Source organism: Pygocentrus nattereri, chromosome 5 (assembly GCF_015220715.1).
Source record: "Pygocentrus nattereri isolate fPygNat1 chromosome 5, fPygNat1.pri, whole genome shotgun sequence".
Taxonomy (NCBI): Eukaryota; Metazoa; Chordata; class Actinopteri; order Characiformes; family Serrasalmidae; genus Pygocentrus; species Pygocentrus nattereri.
The window spans coordinates 28,813,749-28,828,419 of NC_051215.1; the positions used below are offsets into that span (position 1 = coordinate 28,813,749).

At 39.1% G+C, this 14,671-nt stretch overlaps 1 protein-coding gene across 3 annotated transcripts in view; it reads left to right on the plus strand.

The window, feature by feature from the left end:
• ubr2 (ubiquitin protein ligase E3 component n-recognin 2) overlaps nt 1-14,671 on the plus strand; it is a 37,657-nt gene that overhangs the window by 16,516 nt on the left and 6,470 nt on the right. For 2 of the 3 annotated variants that reach the window (XM_017690636.2, XM_017690640.2), the window contains exons 11-39: nt 42-140; nt 1,120-1,283; nt 1,531-1,630; nt 1,747-1,875; nt 3,543-3,726; nt 3,819-3,880; nt 3,967-4,077; nt 4,176-4,241; nt 4,796-4,918; nt 5,013-5,076; nt 5,848-5,972; nt 6,327-6,379; nt 6,480-6,582; nt 6,788-6,836; nt 7,218-7,372; nt 7,589-7,691; nt 7,777-7,886; nt 9,739-9,819; nt 9,903-10,084; nt 10,520-10,725; nt 11,418-11,511; nt 11,675-11,833; nt 12,594-12,685; nt 12,810-12,888; nt 12,976-13,124; nt 13,279-13,334; nt 13,463-13,559; nt 13,698-13,765; nt 14,002-14,137. In XM_017690636.2, the coding sequence (XP_017546125.1) occupies nt 42-140; nt 1,120-1,283; nt 1,531-1,630; nt 1,747-1,875; nt 3,543-3,726; nt 3,819-3,880; nt 3,967-4,077; nt 4,176-4,241; nt 4,796-4,918; nt 5,013-5,076; nt 5,848-5,972; nt 6,327-6,379; nt 6,480-6,582; nt 6,788-6,836; nt 7,218-7,372; nt 7,589-7,691; nt 7,777-7,886; nt 9,739-9,819; nt 9,903-10,084; nt 10,520-10,725; nt 11,418-11,511; nt 11,675-11,833; nt 12,594-12,685; nt 12,810-12,888; nt 12,976-13,124; nt 13,279-13,334; nt 13,463-13,559; nt 13,698-13,765; nt 14,002-14,137 (3,199 nt within the window). The remainder of the gene's footprint in view (nt 1-41; nt 141-1,119; nt 1,284-1,530; nt 1,631-1,746; nt 1,876-3,542; nt 3,727-3,818; nt 3,881-3,966; nt 4,078-4,175; nt 4,242-4,795; nt 4,919-5,012; nt 5,077-5,847; nt 5,973-6,326; nt 6,380-6,479; nt 6,583-6,787; nt 6,837-7,217; nt 7,373-7,588; nt 7,692-7,776; nt 7,887-9,738; nt 9,820-9,902; nt 10,085-10,519; nt 10,726-11,417; nt 11,512-11,674; nt 11,834-12,593; nt 12,686-12,809; nt 12,889-12,975; nt 13,125-13,278; nt 13,335-13,462; nt 13,560-13,697; nt 13,766-14,001; nt 14,138-14,671) is intronic. The other variant, XM_017690638.2, reaches the window with a different exon arrangement.

Here is a 14,671-nt window from a genome sequence, read left to right on the forward strand (position 1 = left end):
CTCTTTCTCCTCTCCTCCGCTTGCCTTGCTGCTGCTGGCAGAACTATGAGCGCTTGCAGAGCGACTACGTGAAGGATGACCACGACAGGGAGTTCTCCATCACTGACCTGTCTGTGCAAATATTCACCGTGCCTTCTCTGGTGAGTACACACTAGAAGAGGCTTCTGCAGTGATGAAAACCCTAAAGATAATTGTAGCCACTTGGACTTTTAATGCTTAAACTTTGTTAGTTCTTTTTGAATCGACTCATGGCTAGCTAAGAGTCACCACGGTAACAGACCCCAGTGATGGTAAGCGATTTTAGAGTAAACCATGGCAAGACAGCAGTATTCTCCCATAATAAAAAGCTAAACTTTTACACATTGGGTGATATGATGGCCTACATTAATATCACATTTATTGTACTTAAACAACTTCAATTTGGGTGAAAAAAACACATCAGCTCTCATTCATCAAGCGAAATGAGTAATGTCAAACAGCCTCTTGTGAAATGGCTTCAGAGAATAAGGCAGGCTAAGCTAAGCAGTCTCAAATTCTCAGATGATAAAGTTTGTGTGTCATTTGCAATTTTTCTCTTTTCCAGTACTGAATTGCCCTTAAAAAGTAAAAGTACTAAAAACTTGTGAAAAATATTAACATGGGTTTCTGTAATCATTTTTATTTCATGATGTTAACACACAAACTTTGATGGTGACACTAATTGATTTTTTTTTTTTTTTTCACAGAACCAGTAATTTAACTGATATATTTCTCATGACCTTACATTTTCTTATTTGTGGAATCAAGCAGCGTACACATCATGCCTTTCGCTTTAGCCTAGGTAGTCTTTTAGCTAGTAATATAGGTATATCAGTCACACTAAATTAAGTCGAAATGACAATTACAAGGACTGGTTTCAAATAAGACAAAATAAATAAGCATAAGGTGGGATGCCATTACTGTATGAATACTGAAAAACTCTTGACATCAGAAATTTTGGTGAGAAAGTCAGAAAAAGCAATGAATATTTGAGTTATTTGTGACTAAAGAGGATAAGGAAATATTTATTTTAGAAGTTTTGGAATTTTAGTTTTATATGTTTTATATTGGTGTATTGTTACCCCGTTTCCCTCACCTCAGGCGCGGATGCTGATCACAGAGGAGAATCTGATGACCACGATCATCCGCACTTTTTTGGATCACTTGAGACATCGAGACCTGCAGGGACGATTCCAGTTTGAGCGCTACACTGCACAACAGGCCTTCAAATTCCGCAGAGTCCAGAGCCTTATAGGAGACCTCAAGTAAGAAACAGGCTTTTGGTATAAAACAAATATTTATATATATCAGACAAATAAAACTAAGTCCTTAAAATGATTAATCTGTTAATAAGCTTTGCTATCTTAGAATACAGGAAATGTTTACAGCAATCATGTCCGTCATTGTGAACTTAATTTTTTCGAATTAAAAGTATTGTACTAACAATTCTCATCAAAGAGTTGTTTGTTCTTCCATAAGAGTATTGTGCTGACCAAACTTATTTGTCTGCAGATATGTCCTGATTAGCTGTCCAACAGAATGGACTGACAAACTCAGGGAGAAGTTTCTGGAAGGACTTGATGCTTTCTTGGAGCTGCTTAAGTGTATGCAGGTAAGCATTTTTGCATTTGCAGTCCATTTGACAGTATGGTGTATGACAAGTCTTGATTGTGCTGCTCCAAATAGACATTTTTCAATCAGGTTTGTTTGTGTATGTTTTTACTTTAGGGTATGGACCCTGTAGTACGACAGGTGGGGCAGCACATTGAGATGGAGCCAGAATGGGAGGCAGCCTTCACGTTACAGATGAAGCTCACACACATCATCTCAATGATGCAGGAATGGTGTGCCAGTGATGTGAGTTCTAACACACTAACATCACTATTTCCCCTGTCATATAAATTAGCTGGCAACTACAGTAACAATCAGTCGATCATCAGCCCCTTAATCCCATCAACAGTCTTTTTTTTTTTTTTTTTTTTCCTTAGCAAACAAAACACAACAAGCAAAACCCTAGTTATTCATGGTTATTTAACCCTAGAAACATACAGCATTCATAATATGATAGGTGGTCCATTTTCTTGTTGTTGGTATTGTTATATGTAACATAACCACTCTTACTCTTGTGCAAAAACTGAGTCATGTCAAAACAAAAGTTATCTAGGCAGTTGTTTTACATTTTCAAAGAACTTTTCTGTAATCATTTCTGCTGTGAGAGGGTGCAAAAGCATGGGTGTGTTCTTATGTACTGTTAATCAGAAGTACTGTTGGATATTTGTCATATTTAAGTCCATCACTTCTGCCAAAGGAATGCCTTTAACACAGAAGTTTTTTCATCACACTGAAAGCTCTTACTACCACTGAAATTATGGACAAATACTAATAAATCTAGCTGTGCATTTATACAAAGTGGATGTTGTATGACTACATTGGATCTCTCACATTATAATTTGCATCATCCCTATTGTGATATCTTTGTACTCTGGCTTTTTACCATGACACTCAGGGACACGGCAAAGTATTGTGCTGAAATTTTTAGTAGTTACATAAGTGATAAACTATGATGTAATGCAAAATTATTTGCATCTTTTCATTTTTTTTTGTAGAACCTCTATCTAGCAGAGGCAAGTGATAATTAAAATATATATGTAAACGTGTGTGTGTGTGTGTGTGTGTATGTATGTATGTATGTATGTATATTTGTTATGGATGTACTTGATACAGATGTCCAACAAATCACTTTGGTGCGGTAACGGATTGTGTCGTACCCACACAATAAAAACCGCAGATTTAACAGAGAAATGCAGTGGGAGATTATAAAAGCTGATATTATGAGTATTATGTTAGATGACTTTTTAAAAATAATATTAAGCAGCTTTGGGGTTCAGAACTGGTCTGTAACTCCACACACACTTTCCCTCTTTGCATCTTAACCTGTGCATGGCTTAGCCCCCGCTACAAGAACATCTAACAGTTGTCGAAAGTGATTGGAGTCACTGTAATGAAAGTACCATGTTAACTTACAGCTACTGCAGGTTTTGAAAATATGTAAATAAAAAAAAAAATACAAACTCCAATCTGAAACAAATGCTTGTCTTTTGCTATGATGAAGTTATGATGAAGTGTAGAGTTATTATTGTCATTCTTATTATTAGCAGTTGCAATTGTTAAAATCTGGTGCTGCAGCACCGTCAGTGCCTCCACTTCCTACAGATCTGATGTGACTTGTGCATAATTGGAAGATTTTGTAGTTAAAGTAACAACATGATTATGATATTCCTAAAATGAACGAAGAATAACACAAGGCACTCGTCTCTGTGAAACAAAGTACCGCTTGACTGAACTGGAGGGATGGAGACTGTGTATATACCCTCATGTTGCCCCAGTTGTTTAGTGCTTGCTAGGGCTGGTGGAGTCGAAATTGTGCTTTCTTAGTATTGCTCAGATAAAGACCAGTGCTCACTGAAATGTTTGGCTCCATTTCCTACTGTGGTCTAACATTCTGTATGTGGGTGTGTTTGCAGGAGCGAGTGCTGATTGAAGCCTATAAAAAGTGCCTGACAGCGCTGACTCACTGCCACAGTGGCTTTACTGATGGAGAGCAGCCTATTACTCTGAGCATGTGTGGACACTCTGTGGACACCATCCGCTACTGTGTCTCCCAGGAGAAAGTCAGCATCCACCTCCCAGTGTCTAGACTACTGGCAGGTGAGACATGGGCATTAGATGTTTATTCTGTTAGAAAATCTGCAATAAGTGAACACTAATTCCTTTCTTATTATTTTTTTCTTCTTCTTAAGGACTTCATGTTCTCCTTAGCAAGACAGAAGTAGCTTACAGATTCCCTGAACAGCTACCTCTGGTAAGTCATAGTATTCTGTTCTGTTTTTAGTGCAATTCTTTGTGCGTTGTCTGTTACCAACAGGTGACCTTTGTTCTCCTCCACAGAGTGAACTGAGCCCCCCCATGCTGATTGAGCACCCGCTTCGCTGCCTTGTTCTCTGTGCCCAAGTGCATGCTGGGATGTGGAGGAGAAATGGATTCTCATTAGTCAATCAAGTATGGTCTTAAGACTACTGCATGCTCCTATATAAACATATTTAATGTTTATTGATGTAAAATGATTGCAGACTAACTTCTTTTGTTTTGACTCACAGATCTACTACTATCACAATGTGAAGTGCAGAGTAGAGATGTTTGATAAGGATCTCATGATGCTACAGGTTGGCATTGGTCACATCCTTTAACCACATACTGCCCTGTTTCTTTTAGTGTTCATTCGTTTATTCCTTTTAAAGATTAAATTTTTTAAAATTAGTTTGAAATGTTTTGTAAACAGTGTTAAAATTGGAAAACGGTCATGTATGAGTGAAATATGAACATTTAGATACATAGAACGTTTGTGTGGTTTTAAGTGGACCTCAATGGACAAAATAAAACACAGAAATTAGGTTGTGGGCCTTTCAATGCAATGTCAATGTATGTGCATGAAAAAGGTTCAACGTTTAGCTTTTAACATAAGATTTTAACATAAATTTGTGCTGCTTCTATGAAGAGTTTATATATATATATATATATATATATATATATATATATATATATATATATATATATATATATATATATATATATATATATATATAAAATCTTTTTTTTTATGAAGTATGAAAAATAATATATTTTTTGTACTGATATTTGTGCTAGTAAACCTGTTATGGAAATGTCTCTTGTACTTTCGAGGTTTTTTTTTTTAAATGTATTTTTGTGATGTGACTAGGCGGGAGCCTCCATGATGGATCCTAACCACTTCCTGATGATTGTACTTAGTCGATTTGAGCTCTTCCATATCTTCAGCTCAGCAGACTGCAGGAAAAGATACAACAGAGAGAATGCAAATAAGGTCTGTGATTAACCTTTTAACACTGTCCTTAAATGTAATTATCACTGCTTCCCTGTTGTTCACGGTGGTCTTTTGTATGATTTCCTTGTTCCAGGATGTGGTCCAGCAGAACAGCACTTTGATTGAGGAGATGCTGCACCTCATCATAATGGTTGTGGGTGAGTGCACAGCATTATGAAACAAATTGAAGACCTGGGGCTTCATTTATTAAACTTTCATATGCACATAATTGACTCTTAAGTGATCATGTGTGAAATTTTACATTTAAATCGGAGCTGTGTATTTTTTATTTATTTTTTTGGCTAAAATTGAGAAGTAGCTTCACTGAGTCTGGAAAGAGGCAATTTCTCACCATTTTAGAATATGGTGCATGTGTGCTGCTGTGAGTCACGCTGTAAAGCTTGAACTAATCATTTAAAGGTGAAAGGTGTTGGGTTGGATTTTGCAGAAGTTTTTAAGATTCGCATGCAAGTTCAAAAAGAACATCCGGCTTGATGATATTTAGGTCTAAATTGCAAATTCAGCTTTATACTGATGAAGATATGATGAGAATAGTTGGTAATTCAGTTATGTCCTCAGAAGACATGTCACATGTTAGTGTTCTTTCAGATATTGCATTGAGTTACATGTCTGCACAAAGCAGGTATCCAAATCACCAAATATTGCCACTGTAAGTAGTGATTTATAATGATAACTTGATGTGAAAATGCATAGATCAACAGCAGTTTCCATGTTCAAGTACAAACAGTGGCAGTGTTCTATAGATTTACAGAATGTGGTTCGCAAACTTATAAATCAGTCGGATGCAAATGCTGAGATCTTAAGAACAAATTTAGAATGAAGTTGAAATATGTATAATAAATGAGACCCCTGGACAGTAAGCTGTATTATGTTGTGCTGCATTGTTAGTGACTATTCTTGTTCTTCAGGTGAGCGATTTGCACCAGGCATTGGGCAGGTGGAGAACTGTGATGAGCTCAAGAGAGAGATCGTTCATCAGCTTTGTATTCGGCCAATGGCCCACAGTGAGCTGGTCAAAGCCTTGCCTGAAAATGTGAGTAGAATTTCATATGCACACACGTCTATATTCCTATGTCTCCAAAAAGAAGCCTTTTTTGATTATAGGAAGCCAGAACCACTGTATTGATTTCAGTGCCTCAACTTGCATGCTTTATTTTTGTGCCTCAACTGCCACCTTGTGGCATCACCATAGCATTGCATTTTATTCATGACTTGCCTTTGAAATGTAGGAAACACTTTACAAGCCTGTCTTTCCATTTCAGATGAACTCGTAGAAGCATGTAATTGTGTGTAATGTGACCTCAAAGTCTGCAGCACGTTATTTGAATTCCTTGTGTTGCCCTCTAAAGTGTTGGAAAGGCTTCACAAGTCTGTATTTCCCCCTCAGGAGAATAAGGAGACGGGGATGGAGAGAGTCATTGACAGTGTTGCTTTATTTAAGTAAGTGTGTCTTATTCTTCTTTTTGTCCTGTGATTGGGCTTTGTGATGAAATTGATCTTTTATTTATAGCTGATTTAACTTGTCTTGCCTGTCAAACAGGAAACCGGGAGTGACTGGCAGAGGGCTATATGAACTGCGGCCAGAATGTGCCAAGCAGTTCAATCTCTACTTCCACCACTACTCAAGAGCTGACCAATCCAAGGTACACACCACTCTCATGCTTGCTGCTTGAATTTTCAGCTGTTCATTTATCGCTGATCCATAAAAACACCAATTGCAAGAATATAAAGAGTTCTTTTGAAATGTGTAGGCTATTTTCGTATTTAACAGTCACAATGGCTACAAACATGTGACAGTGGAAAGGATATTTGTGATTTTGAAAGTTTGTTTATTTTACATGTATACAGGCAGAAGAAGCCCAGCGAAAGCTCAAGAGGCAGAATGGAGAGGACTCAGGTAAATTATTCTTCAAGCAGTAACGCAGCAGTTTTTCAGCATAATCCCTATTTGCCACATCACATCATTTCCCGTATACGCAGAATCTTTTAGCTTGTTTTTTATTTTTTTATTTTTTTTTATGTGTATGATAATTGACAATTACACAAACAGCATATAGAGATTATTTAGGGGTTTTCAAGGCCCCTCGGATGGTGCACATTTTTGCTTTATCCATGTGAGTTGCAGGTGAGATTGGAGCAAAAATGTAGACTGTCTGGGGTGGGATGGGGGCCTGAGGACCTATTTGAGAAACACTGCACTGCTTGTTTTAAAATACAAATCTAAAAGTAACCAATTAAATGCAGATTTTGTTGTTCATTGTGTGTGTTTGTGCTCCAGCTTTGCCGCCACCGGTGCTGCCTCCATTTTGCCAGCTGTTTGCCAGCCTGGTGAATATTCTGCAGTGTGATGTGCTGCTAGGCATGCTGGGAGCTGTGCTACAATGGGCTGTGGAGCCCAGTGGAGGTCACTGGTCTGAATCCATGCTGCAGAGGGTATGTGTTAGCAGAGGAAAATAGGTTAAAACAATATGTGCAATACTTAGGTTTAAATGGATTAAAAAAATTTGGAAGCTTCTTACTGTAGGACCACCTATTTAGTATCAGATTAATGTAAGTCACTCCATTGTTTCATTATAGGATTAGATTAATTTACCTCCCTCCATTGATGGTTAAGAGCCTTCAGAGGTTTGTGTATGTTTGTTGATGCAGGTGCTGCACTTGATAGGAATGGCTCTGCTGGAGGAACAGCAGCAGCTAGAAAGCAATTCTGAAGACAATGAGGTCACCTTCAATTTCACCCTCAAAATCTCCCGTAAGTTGTATATATGTATGTACATGCACACAAACATGCAACGGTCTCGAGCAGATAGTTTAAAGTTGCGTTGCTTGTTTAATAGGCCCTGGCGAAGCTCCAAGCAACACTCCCAGTATCCTGGCTCTGCTGGAGACCCTGCAGAATGCTCCTCATCTGGAAGTGCACAAAGATATGATCCGCTGGATCCTGAAGGTAAACTGTATTTATATTATTTTTGTATATTTTATGTTCTAGTATTTATTATAATTTAGTATATATTATATTGTAAAAGTTTCTGTATCAAAATCTTTGTCCACCAGAGGTACAAGGAATTTCTCTTGGTGGAGGTGTCAGCATAGTAAAATAAACATTGAAGGAAATATAGAAGGAAGCTGTACTGTACAATCATAAAATAGGCAGGCACACAAACAGGATGTGTAATAGGAGTTAAGTACAGTTACAGTAAAGCACTATGTCTCTCTCTCTCTCTCTCTCTCTCTCTCTCTCTCTCTCTCTCTCTCTGGACAAACCATATATTGGATGATGACTACAAATAAAATGCTTCCATAAGGAGATGGTTAAATGAAAACGCTGACGTATATAAAATAACTTCATTGAATTCATATTATTTTTATTGATTGTAATATTTGTATTTTTGTTTTAACAAATTCATGCTTACTGACCAAATAACTTTTTAAAACGGATCTTTTACACAGTACTGTATGTGTATATACATTTTTGTAATACTGTCCCCATCCAAATAATTGAATTCAGGTATTCCAATCACTTTCATTGCCGCAGGTGTATAAAACCAAGCACCTAGGCCTGCAGACTGCATCTACAAATATTTGTGAAAGAATGGGTCGCTCTTAGGAGCTCAGTGAATTCCAGCATGGTACCGTGATAGGATGACACCTGTGCAAGAAGTCCAGTCGTGAAAATTTCCTCGCTAATAAACATTCCACAGTCAACTGTCAGTGGTATTATTACAAAGTGGAAGTGATTGGGAACGACAGCAACTCTGCCACAAAGTGGTTGGCCACATAAAATGACAGAGCAGGGTCAGCGGATGCTGAGACGCATAGTGTGCAGAGGTTGCCAACTTTCTGCAGTGTCAATTCCTACAGACCTCCAGACTTCATGTGGCCATCAGATTAGCTCAAGAACAGCATAGAGAGCTTCATGGAATGGGTTTCCAAGGCCGAACAGCTACATCCAAGCCTTAGATTGCAAAATGTTGAGTGCAGTGGTGTTAAGTGCCGCCACTGGACTCTAGAGCAGTGGAGACGTGTTCTCTGGAGCAACTGACGCTTCTCCATCTGGCAATGCGATGGACGAGTCTGGGTTTGGCGGTTGCCAGGAGAACAGTACTTGTCTGACTGCATTGTGCCAAGTGTAAAGTTTGGTGGAGAGGGGATTATGGTGTGGAGTTTTTCAGGAGTTGGGCTTGGCCTCTTAGTTCCAGTGAAAGGAGTTCTTAATGCTTCAGCAAGAGATTTTTGACAATTTCATGCTCCCAACTTTGTGTGAGCAGTTTGGGGATAGTCCCTTCCTGTTCAAATATCACTGCGCACCAGTGCACAAAGCAAGGTACATAAAGACATGGATGAGCGAGTTGGTGAGGAAGAACTTGACCTCAACCTGATGGAACACCTTTGGGATGAATTAGAGCAGAAACTGTGAGGCAGGCCTTCTCATCAAACATCAGTGTCTGACTTCACAAATGCGCTTCTGGAACAATGGTCAAATATTCCTATAAACACACTCCCTAAACCTTGTGGACGTTGAAGCTGTTATAGTTGTAGAAAGGGTTGGACGACATCATTTTAAACCCTATGGATTAAGATTGGAATGTCACTCGAGTTCATATACATGTGAAGGCAGACGAGTGAATACTATTGGCAATGTAGTGCCAGTTCTTGATGCGGATGCTTCAATGACTTCAGTTTTGCATTACTTGCACTAGTGTCTAATCTGTTTTCTGTTTTTGCACAGCAGGTGTATTCGCACATATTCAGGGTCTTTTGATGCATTTTATCTGAATTGTCCATTTCCTCCTGTGCAGATGGTGGTCAGCATTAAAACCATGAGGGAGCGCACAGCTGCTGCTCCTTCCCCTGAAGGAGCTGGACACTGCCAAGAACAGGTCTGTTTCTGACCAGCCTTCACCTTTTTGTATCTTGGCTCACTAGTGTAGTTGACTCATAGTTTGCTTGTGTGTTGTTGCAGACGGTGCGAGATAAGGACAAAGCAGAGAGGAAGAGGAAGGCGGAGATGGCAAGACTGCGCAGGGAGAAGATCATGGCTCAAATGTCGGAGATGCAGAGACACTTTATCAATGAGAACAAGGAGCTATTTCAGCAAAGCCTAGAGGAGCTGGACGCCTCTACCTCTGCATCACAAGAACACAGGTATATACACTGTGATTTAAGGGTTCTTTAGTCCAGAAAATGGTTCTATATAGAACCATGAACATTCAAAGAAGCTTTTGCATGATTTAATGATTCTTTGCATCATGAAAGGGTCCTTCAGATTGGTGGAGAATGTGCTGTTGATGGTTCTATATAGAACCTCTTTGAAAAGGGTTCGGTATAGCACTAAAAAGGGTTTCACTTTTGTTACAAGTCATAGAACCCTTTTTGCTAAGCATGTAGGCATGTGCAAGATTGATTTTTCCTTGTTTACTATACAGAATTGTTAGTTCAGGTCATCAACAAAAAGAATGGTGTATAAAAAGGCGTAGTCCCTTTTGATGTTGTGATGTGACTAATTAGTCCATGGGTTTGTGCAAGCACTTGTCTATTCATTCGAATTCAGTTTTAACTGGACCTCACTTTGTGTTAAAGCCCCAGTTCATGGGACAGTGCTCTGGTGTGTGTGGGGCCACGACGGTGGCGTGCAGGCGGAAGCGAGAGAAGGCAGGTGGTAACTTGTATCCTGTGTCAAGAGGAGCAGGAGATCAGACCTGATGGCAGAGCCATGGTGCTTGCAGCCTTCGTTCAGCGCTCCACAGTCATGTCCAAAAACCGCAGGAGACCCCCGCACAACCCTGGTGAGCAGTATGTGTAGATGTGAATCACTGAAAAAAATATGCATTGGCTGTGATTTGATTATTAGAAATGTGCATAATTATAATTCATATCTTAATTCTAGTTTGTGTTGCATTTGAAAGCTTTCATATTTGTATTTTTTGAATGAAGTATATTGTAGTGATGCACCAAAATAAGAATTCCTGACCACAAACCTAAAGTGATTATCTGTTGTCTAATGTTCCTTATCTAAACTTTAAAATAGTTCAACATCATTTTTTCTCTTTTTTTTTCCCCATCTGTTGATCTGCCACCAATCATATTATTTTAACGGTGTATTCGGTTTGTTCATTTATTCTCTTTTTCATTATATTTGTATATATATCTCTATATATTATATTATATCTCATATACATTATATTACATTATATAGGTTTGTTAAGTATCACATTTCGGCAGTTCGGTGTAGTCCTTTTTTGGTTTTGGCTTTGGCTAAAATTTACAGCATTTTTTTTTCTCCTTCAGCCAAAACCCAAAAGTGCCACTTTTGACCATATTTGGCTCAAGTGTTTTCTGTTCTAATTACTCAGATATTTATAAAATCAACTTAATTAGCAATGCAGTTGACAGAGGAAGCTCTGTTTGTTTGTTGTTGGGAATTGTTCAGTAGCTGTTTTGTTATCTTTCAGTAATTGACCATGTGTGCTTTTCGCAGAGAGCTATGATCCCCTGTTCATGCACCCTGACTTGTCCTTTGGTACACACACGGGCAGCTGTGGACACATCATGCACTCTCACTGCTGGCAAAGGTGAGGAGTTCAAGAACACCTCATTCCAATGGTCCCAAGCCAAGTTATATTGTGTGTTCATTTGCTTGAAAGACGCTTCAGTGATGCATAGAAGCTTTGAATTGTCAATTTTGCAGGTGATTGTCTTTGTCTCTGTTAACTTGCACAGTATCTCCTCCTGCAGGTATTTTGAGGCAGTACAGGCTAAGGAGCAGCGCAGGCAGCAGAGACTGAGGGTGCACACCAGTTATGATGTAGAGAATGGAGAGTTCTTATGTCCACTCTGCGAATGTCTCAGTAACACAGTCATTCCTCTCCTGCCTCTCACCAAGACCTCCTGCAGGTACTTGTGCATGCACACACACTCATGTTGCTCTGCAAATCTGAATGTAGGCAACTATTATTGCATGGCTCATTCATTTTAGTGGTTTAACAATGTATTCACACTGCTTATCAGCCTGCTGAAATAAATAAGGAAGGATAGGCTTACTCCTGTTCCTGCCATGCTGTTTGTGGTTTCAGAGCTTACTCTAGCATCAAAATGCAAAGCAAATGGGCATTGTAGTACATTTTGCTGACTTATGCTCAGTTCACCTCTCAAGCCAATTGAGTGTCCTGAACAGAGCAGGTGATCCTCATGCAGAGATAATGACCACAGTAGGTAGAGTGCTTACAGGTGGAATTAGTGTATCCATCTGATCTATAGCAGTCCTGAAAACCCCTCTTAAGCTTCACACCTCCGACCTTTCTGTGTGTAGACTGGTAGTCTGTCACGCTATATTGCAGTGCTGTTTCAACATGCCTGTGACCACTTCAGACAAAGTTTGTTATGCTTAAGAAAGTGTGGTACAAAATGTACATTGATCCGTTGTGATGGTCTGTTTCCCAAATGCAAAAGGGAATTTGTCATCACATATGAAATTTAGAAATTTTGTGTCTTCTGTGAGCAAATTTCAGGAAGCTTCCGAATAGTCAAACCTTTTTTTTTTTTTTTTTTTTGTAGAGTAGTCCCACGGGCCTTTACAGGTTTAAATTTACAGCAAACTGAGAGCTTTTTGATCTTGATTAATTTTATTATTGCATGTCTTCATGTGGTACTATAGTAGTGAACAACCAGGTCTGTCTCTATGGCTGAACACTACCTCTCAGCAAATCAAAGCCTTGCACTCTGCTCAAAGGAAGGCCAAGCCCACAAGTAAGTATTACAGTTTGTTGTTCTGTTTTTTTTTTGTTTTTTTTTTTGTATTTTTACTGTGAAATTATTATCTTGGAGATGAGTTTTGCTGTGACATTGGCAATAATCTGTTTCATGTCTACAGATGCTGCAGCGACAAGTGAAATCCTGACTGTGGAAGAGTATCCTCCTCCTGAGGGCTTCAGACTGGACCACATGCCACTGTAAGCACACACTTCAGTTTCCTTCAACATATCACTGTGTGCTCCTTACTGGGTTCTAAACAAAACTCTCACTGAATCTGTTGTCAGGAACCCCTACTCAAGCTCCATTAAGGAAATGTTGACAACGTTTGGCACAGCGACATATAAAGTTGGCCTTAAGGTACACCCAAATGAGCAGGACCCACGTGTGCCTATCATGTGCTGGGGCAGCTGTGCCTACACTATCCAATCCATAGGTCAGTCCACACACACTTCTGTAAAGAATTACAGAAAAGTTTATACTGCAAAGTTCATATTGCGGAAAACAGGCTATATTGAGGGTTGATGTTAATGTTCTTTCACCTGTCTTATGCATTTTCATTGTTTCTGATCTTTGTTTGTTTTATACAGAAAGATTGTTGGTAGATGAGGAGAAGCCTTTGTTTGGAAGTTTACCTTGCAGACAGGTAATAAGACCAAGCTTAAGATGAAATGGAGCCTTTTGTTATCAGCTGCTTTTCCTTCTATGTCTTTCAGTATTTCAAAAGAATAGATTTTATTAGGGTGCTGAGGTGTGCTGTGTTTGTTTGTATAGGATGACTGTTTACGTTCACTGGCCCGGTTTGGCTCTGCATGCTGGTCCGTCTCTTCTCTTTCCACTGTGCAGAGTCACTTTGTTCGACTGTTATCAGGTACTGTTTCCTGCTTTGTGGTCCTGTTTTTTCCTTCCCTGCCTTTTCTGAAATATGTTGTTTAAAGGTATGTATGTGTGTGTGTATATATACATATATATAATGTTTATTTGTTGTATGTATGTATGTATGCTGCAGCCCTGGTTCCTGATCCCCAGGTGGAGAATTCTCCATGTATTGTGGATGTGGATATGTTTCATTTGCTGGTGAGATGACTGTGTAAACTCTCTACTTTTTAGAGTAAAATGAATCATAGACTAGAAATAAGACCTTTCTTTCGGAAGTCCTCAGATTGTGGTTTTGTTTCTTAGGCATTTAACAGTTTTGTTCACAGTGCATATGAATATGGATTATATTTGATGTATTCTAAGAATGTATACTCTTCAGGGTAAAAATACAGTAATGTGACAGCCTGTGTGTGTGTATGTGTGTGTTTTATCAGGTGAGCCTGGTACTATCATACCCAGCGTTGCACTGCCAGGACTCGTCAGGCCTTAGTGTTGATGCTGCTCAGCTTCATCTCCTTCACTTGGTCACTGTTGCTCATGTGGTCCAGATTCTGCTCTCCTCTGTACCAGGTCAGGGCACAGTCAGAATTTCTAGTGAAGAGAATTTGCCGTTGATTAACATCTTCCAAGTTTGTCAGATGCTAGAGGGCACTCCTGAGCAAGTCCAAAATGAATAGGTTCCTAAGAAGCTTTTGTGCAAAATTTAATTTAATAAACAATCATTTTTATACAGAAACCTGCACACAGAACAGCATAAAATATTTCAACAGTGCTGTTATATTTTTGAGTACTTTTTGAAATCAGGTTTTGGGACTTTTTAACAGTGCCTTATATACACTCACTGGCCACTTTATTGTGGTTAACACAAATAGCTAATCAGCCAATCACATGGCCGCAACTCAGTGCATTTAGGCATGTAGAGGTGGTCAAGACACCTTGCTGAAGTGCAAACCAAGCATCAGAATGGGGAAGAAAGGTGACTTAAGTGACTTTGAACGTGGCATGGTTGGTGGTGCCAGACGGACTGGTCTGAGTATTTCATAAACTGATGATCTACTGGGATTTTCACACACAACCATCTCTAGGGTTTACAGAGAACGGTCA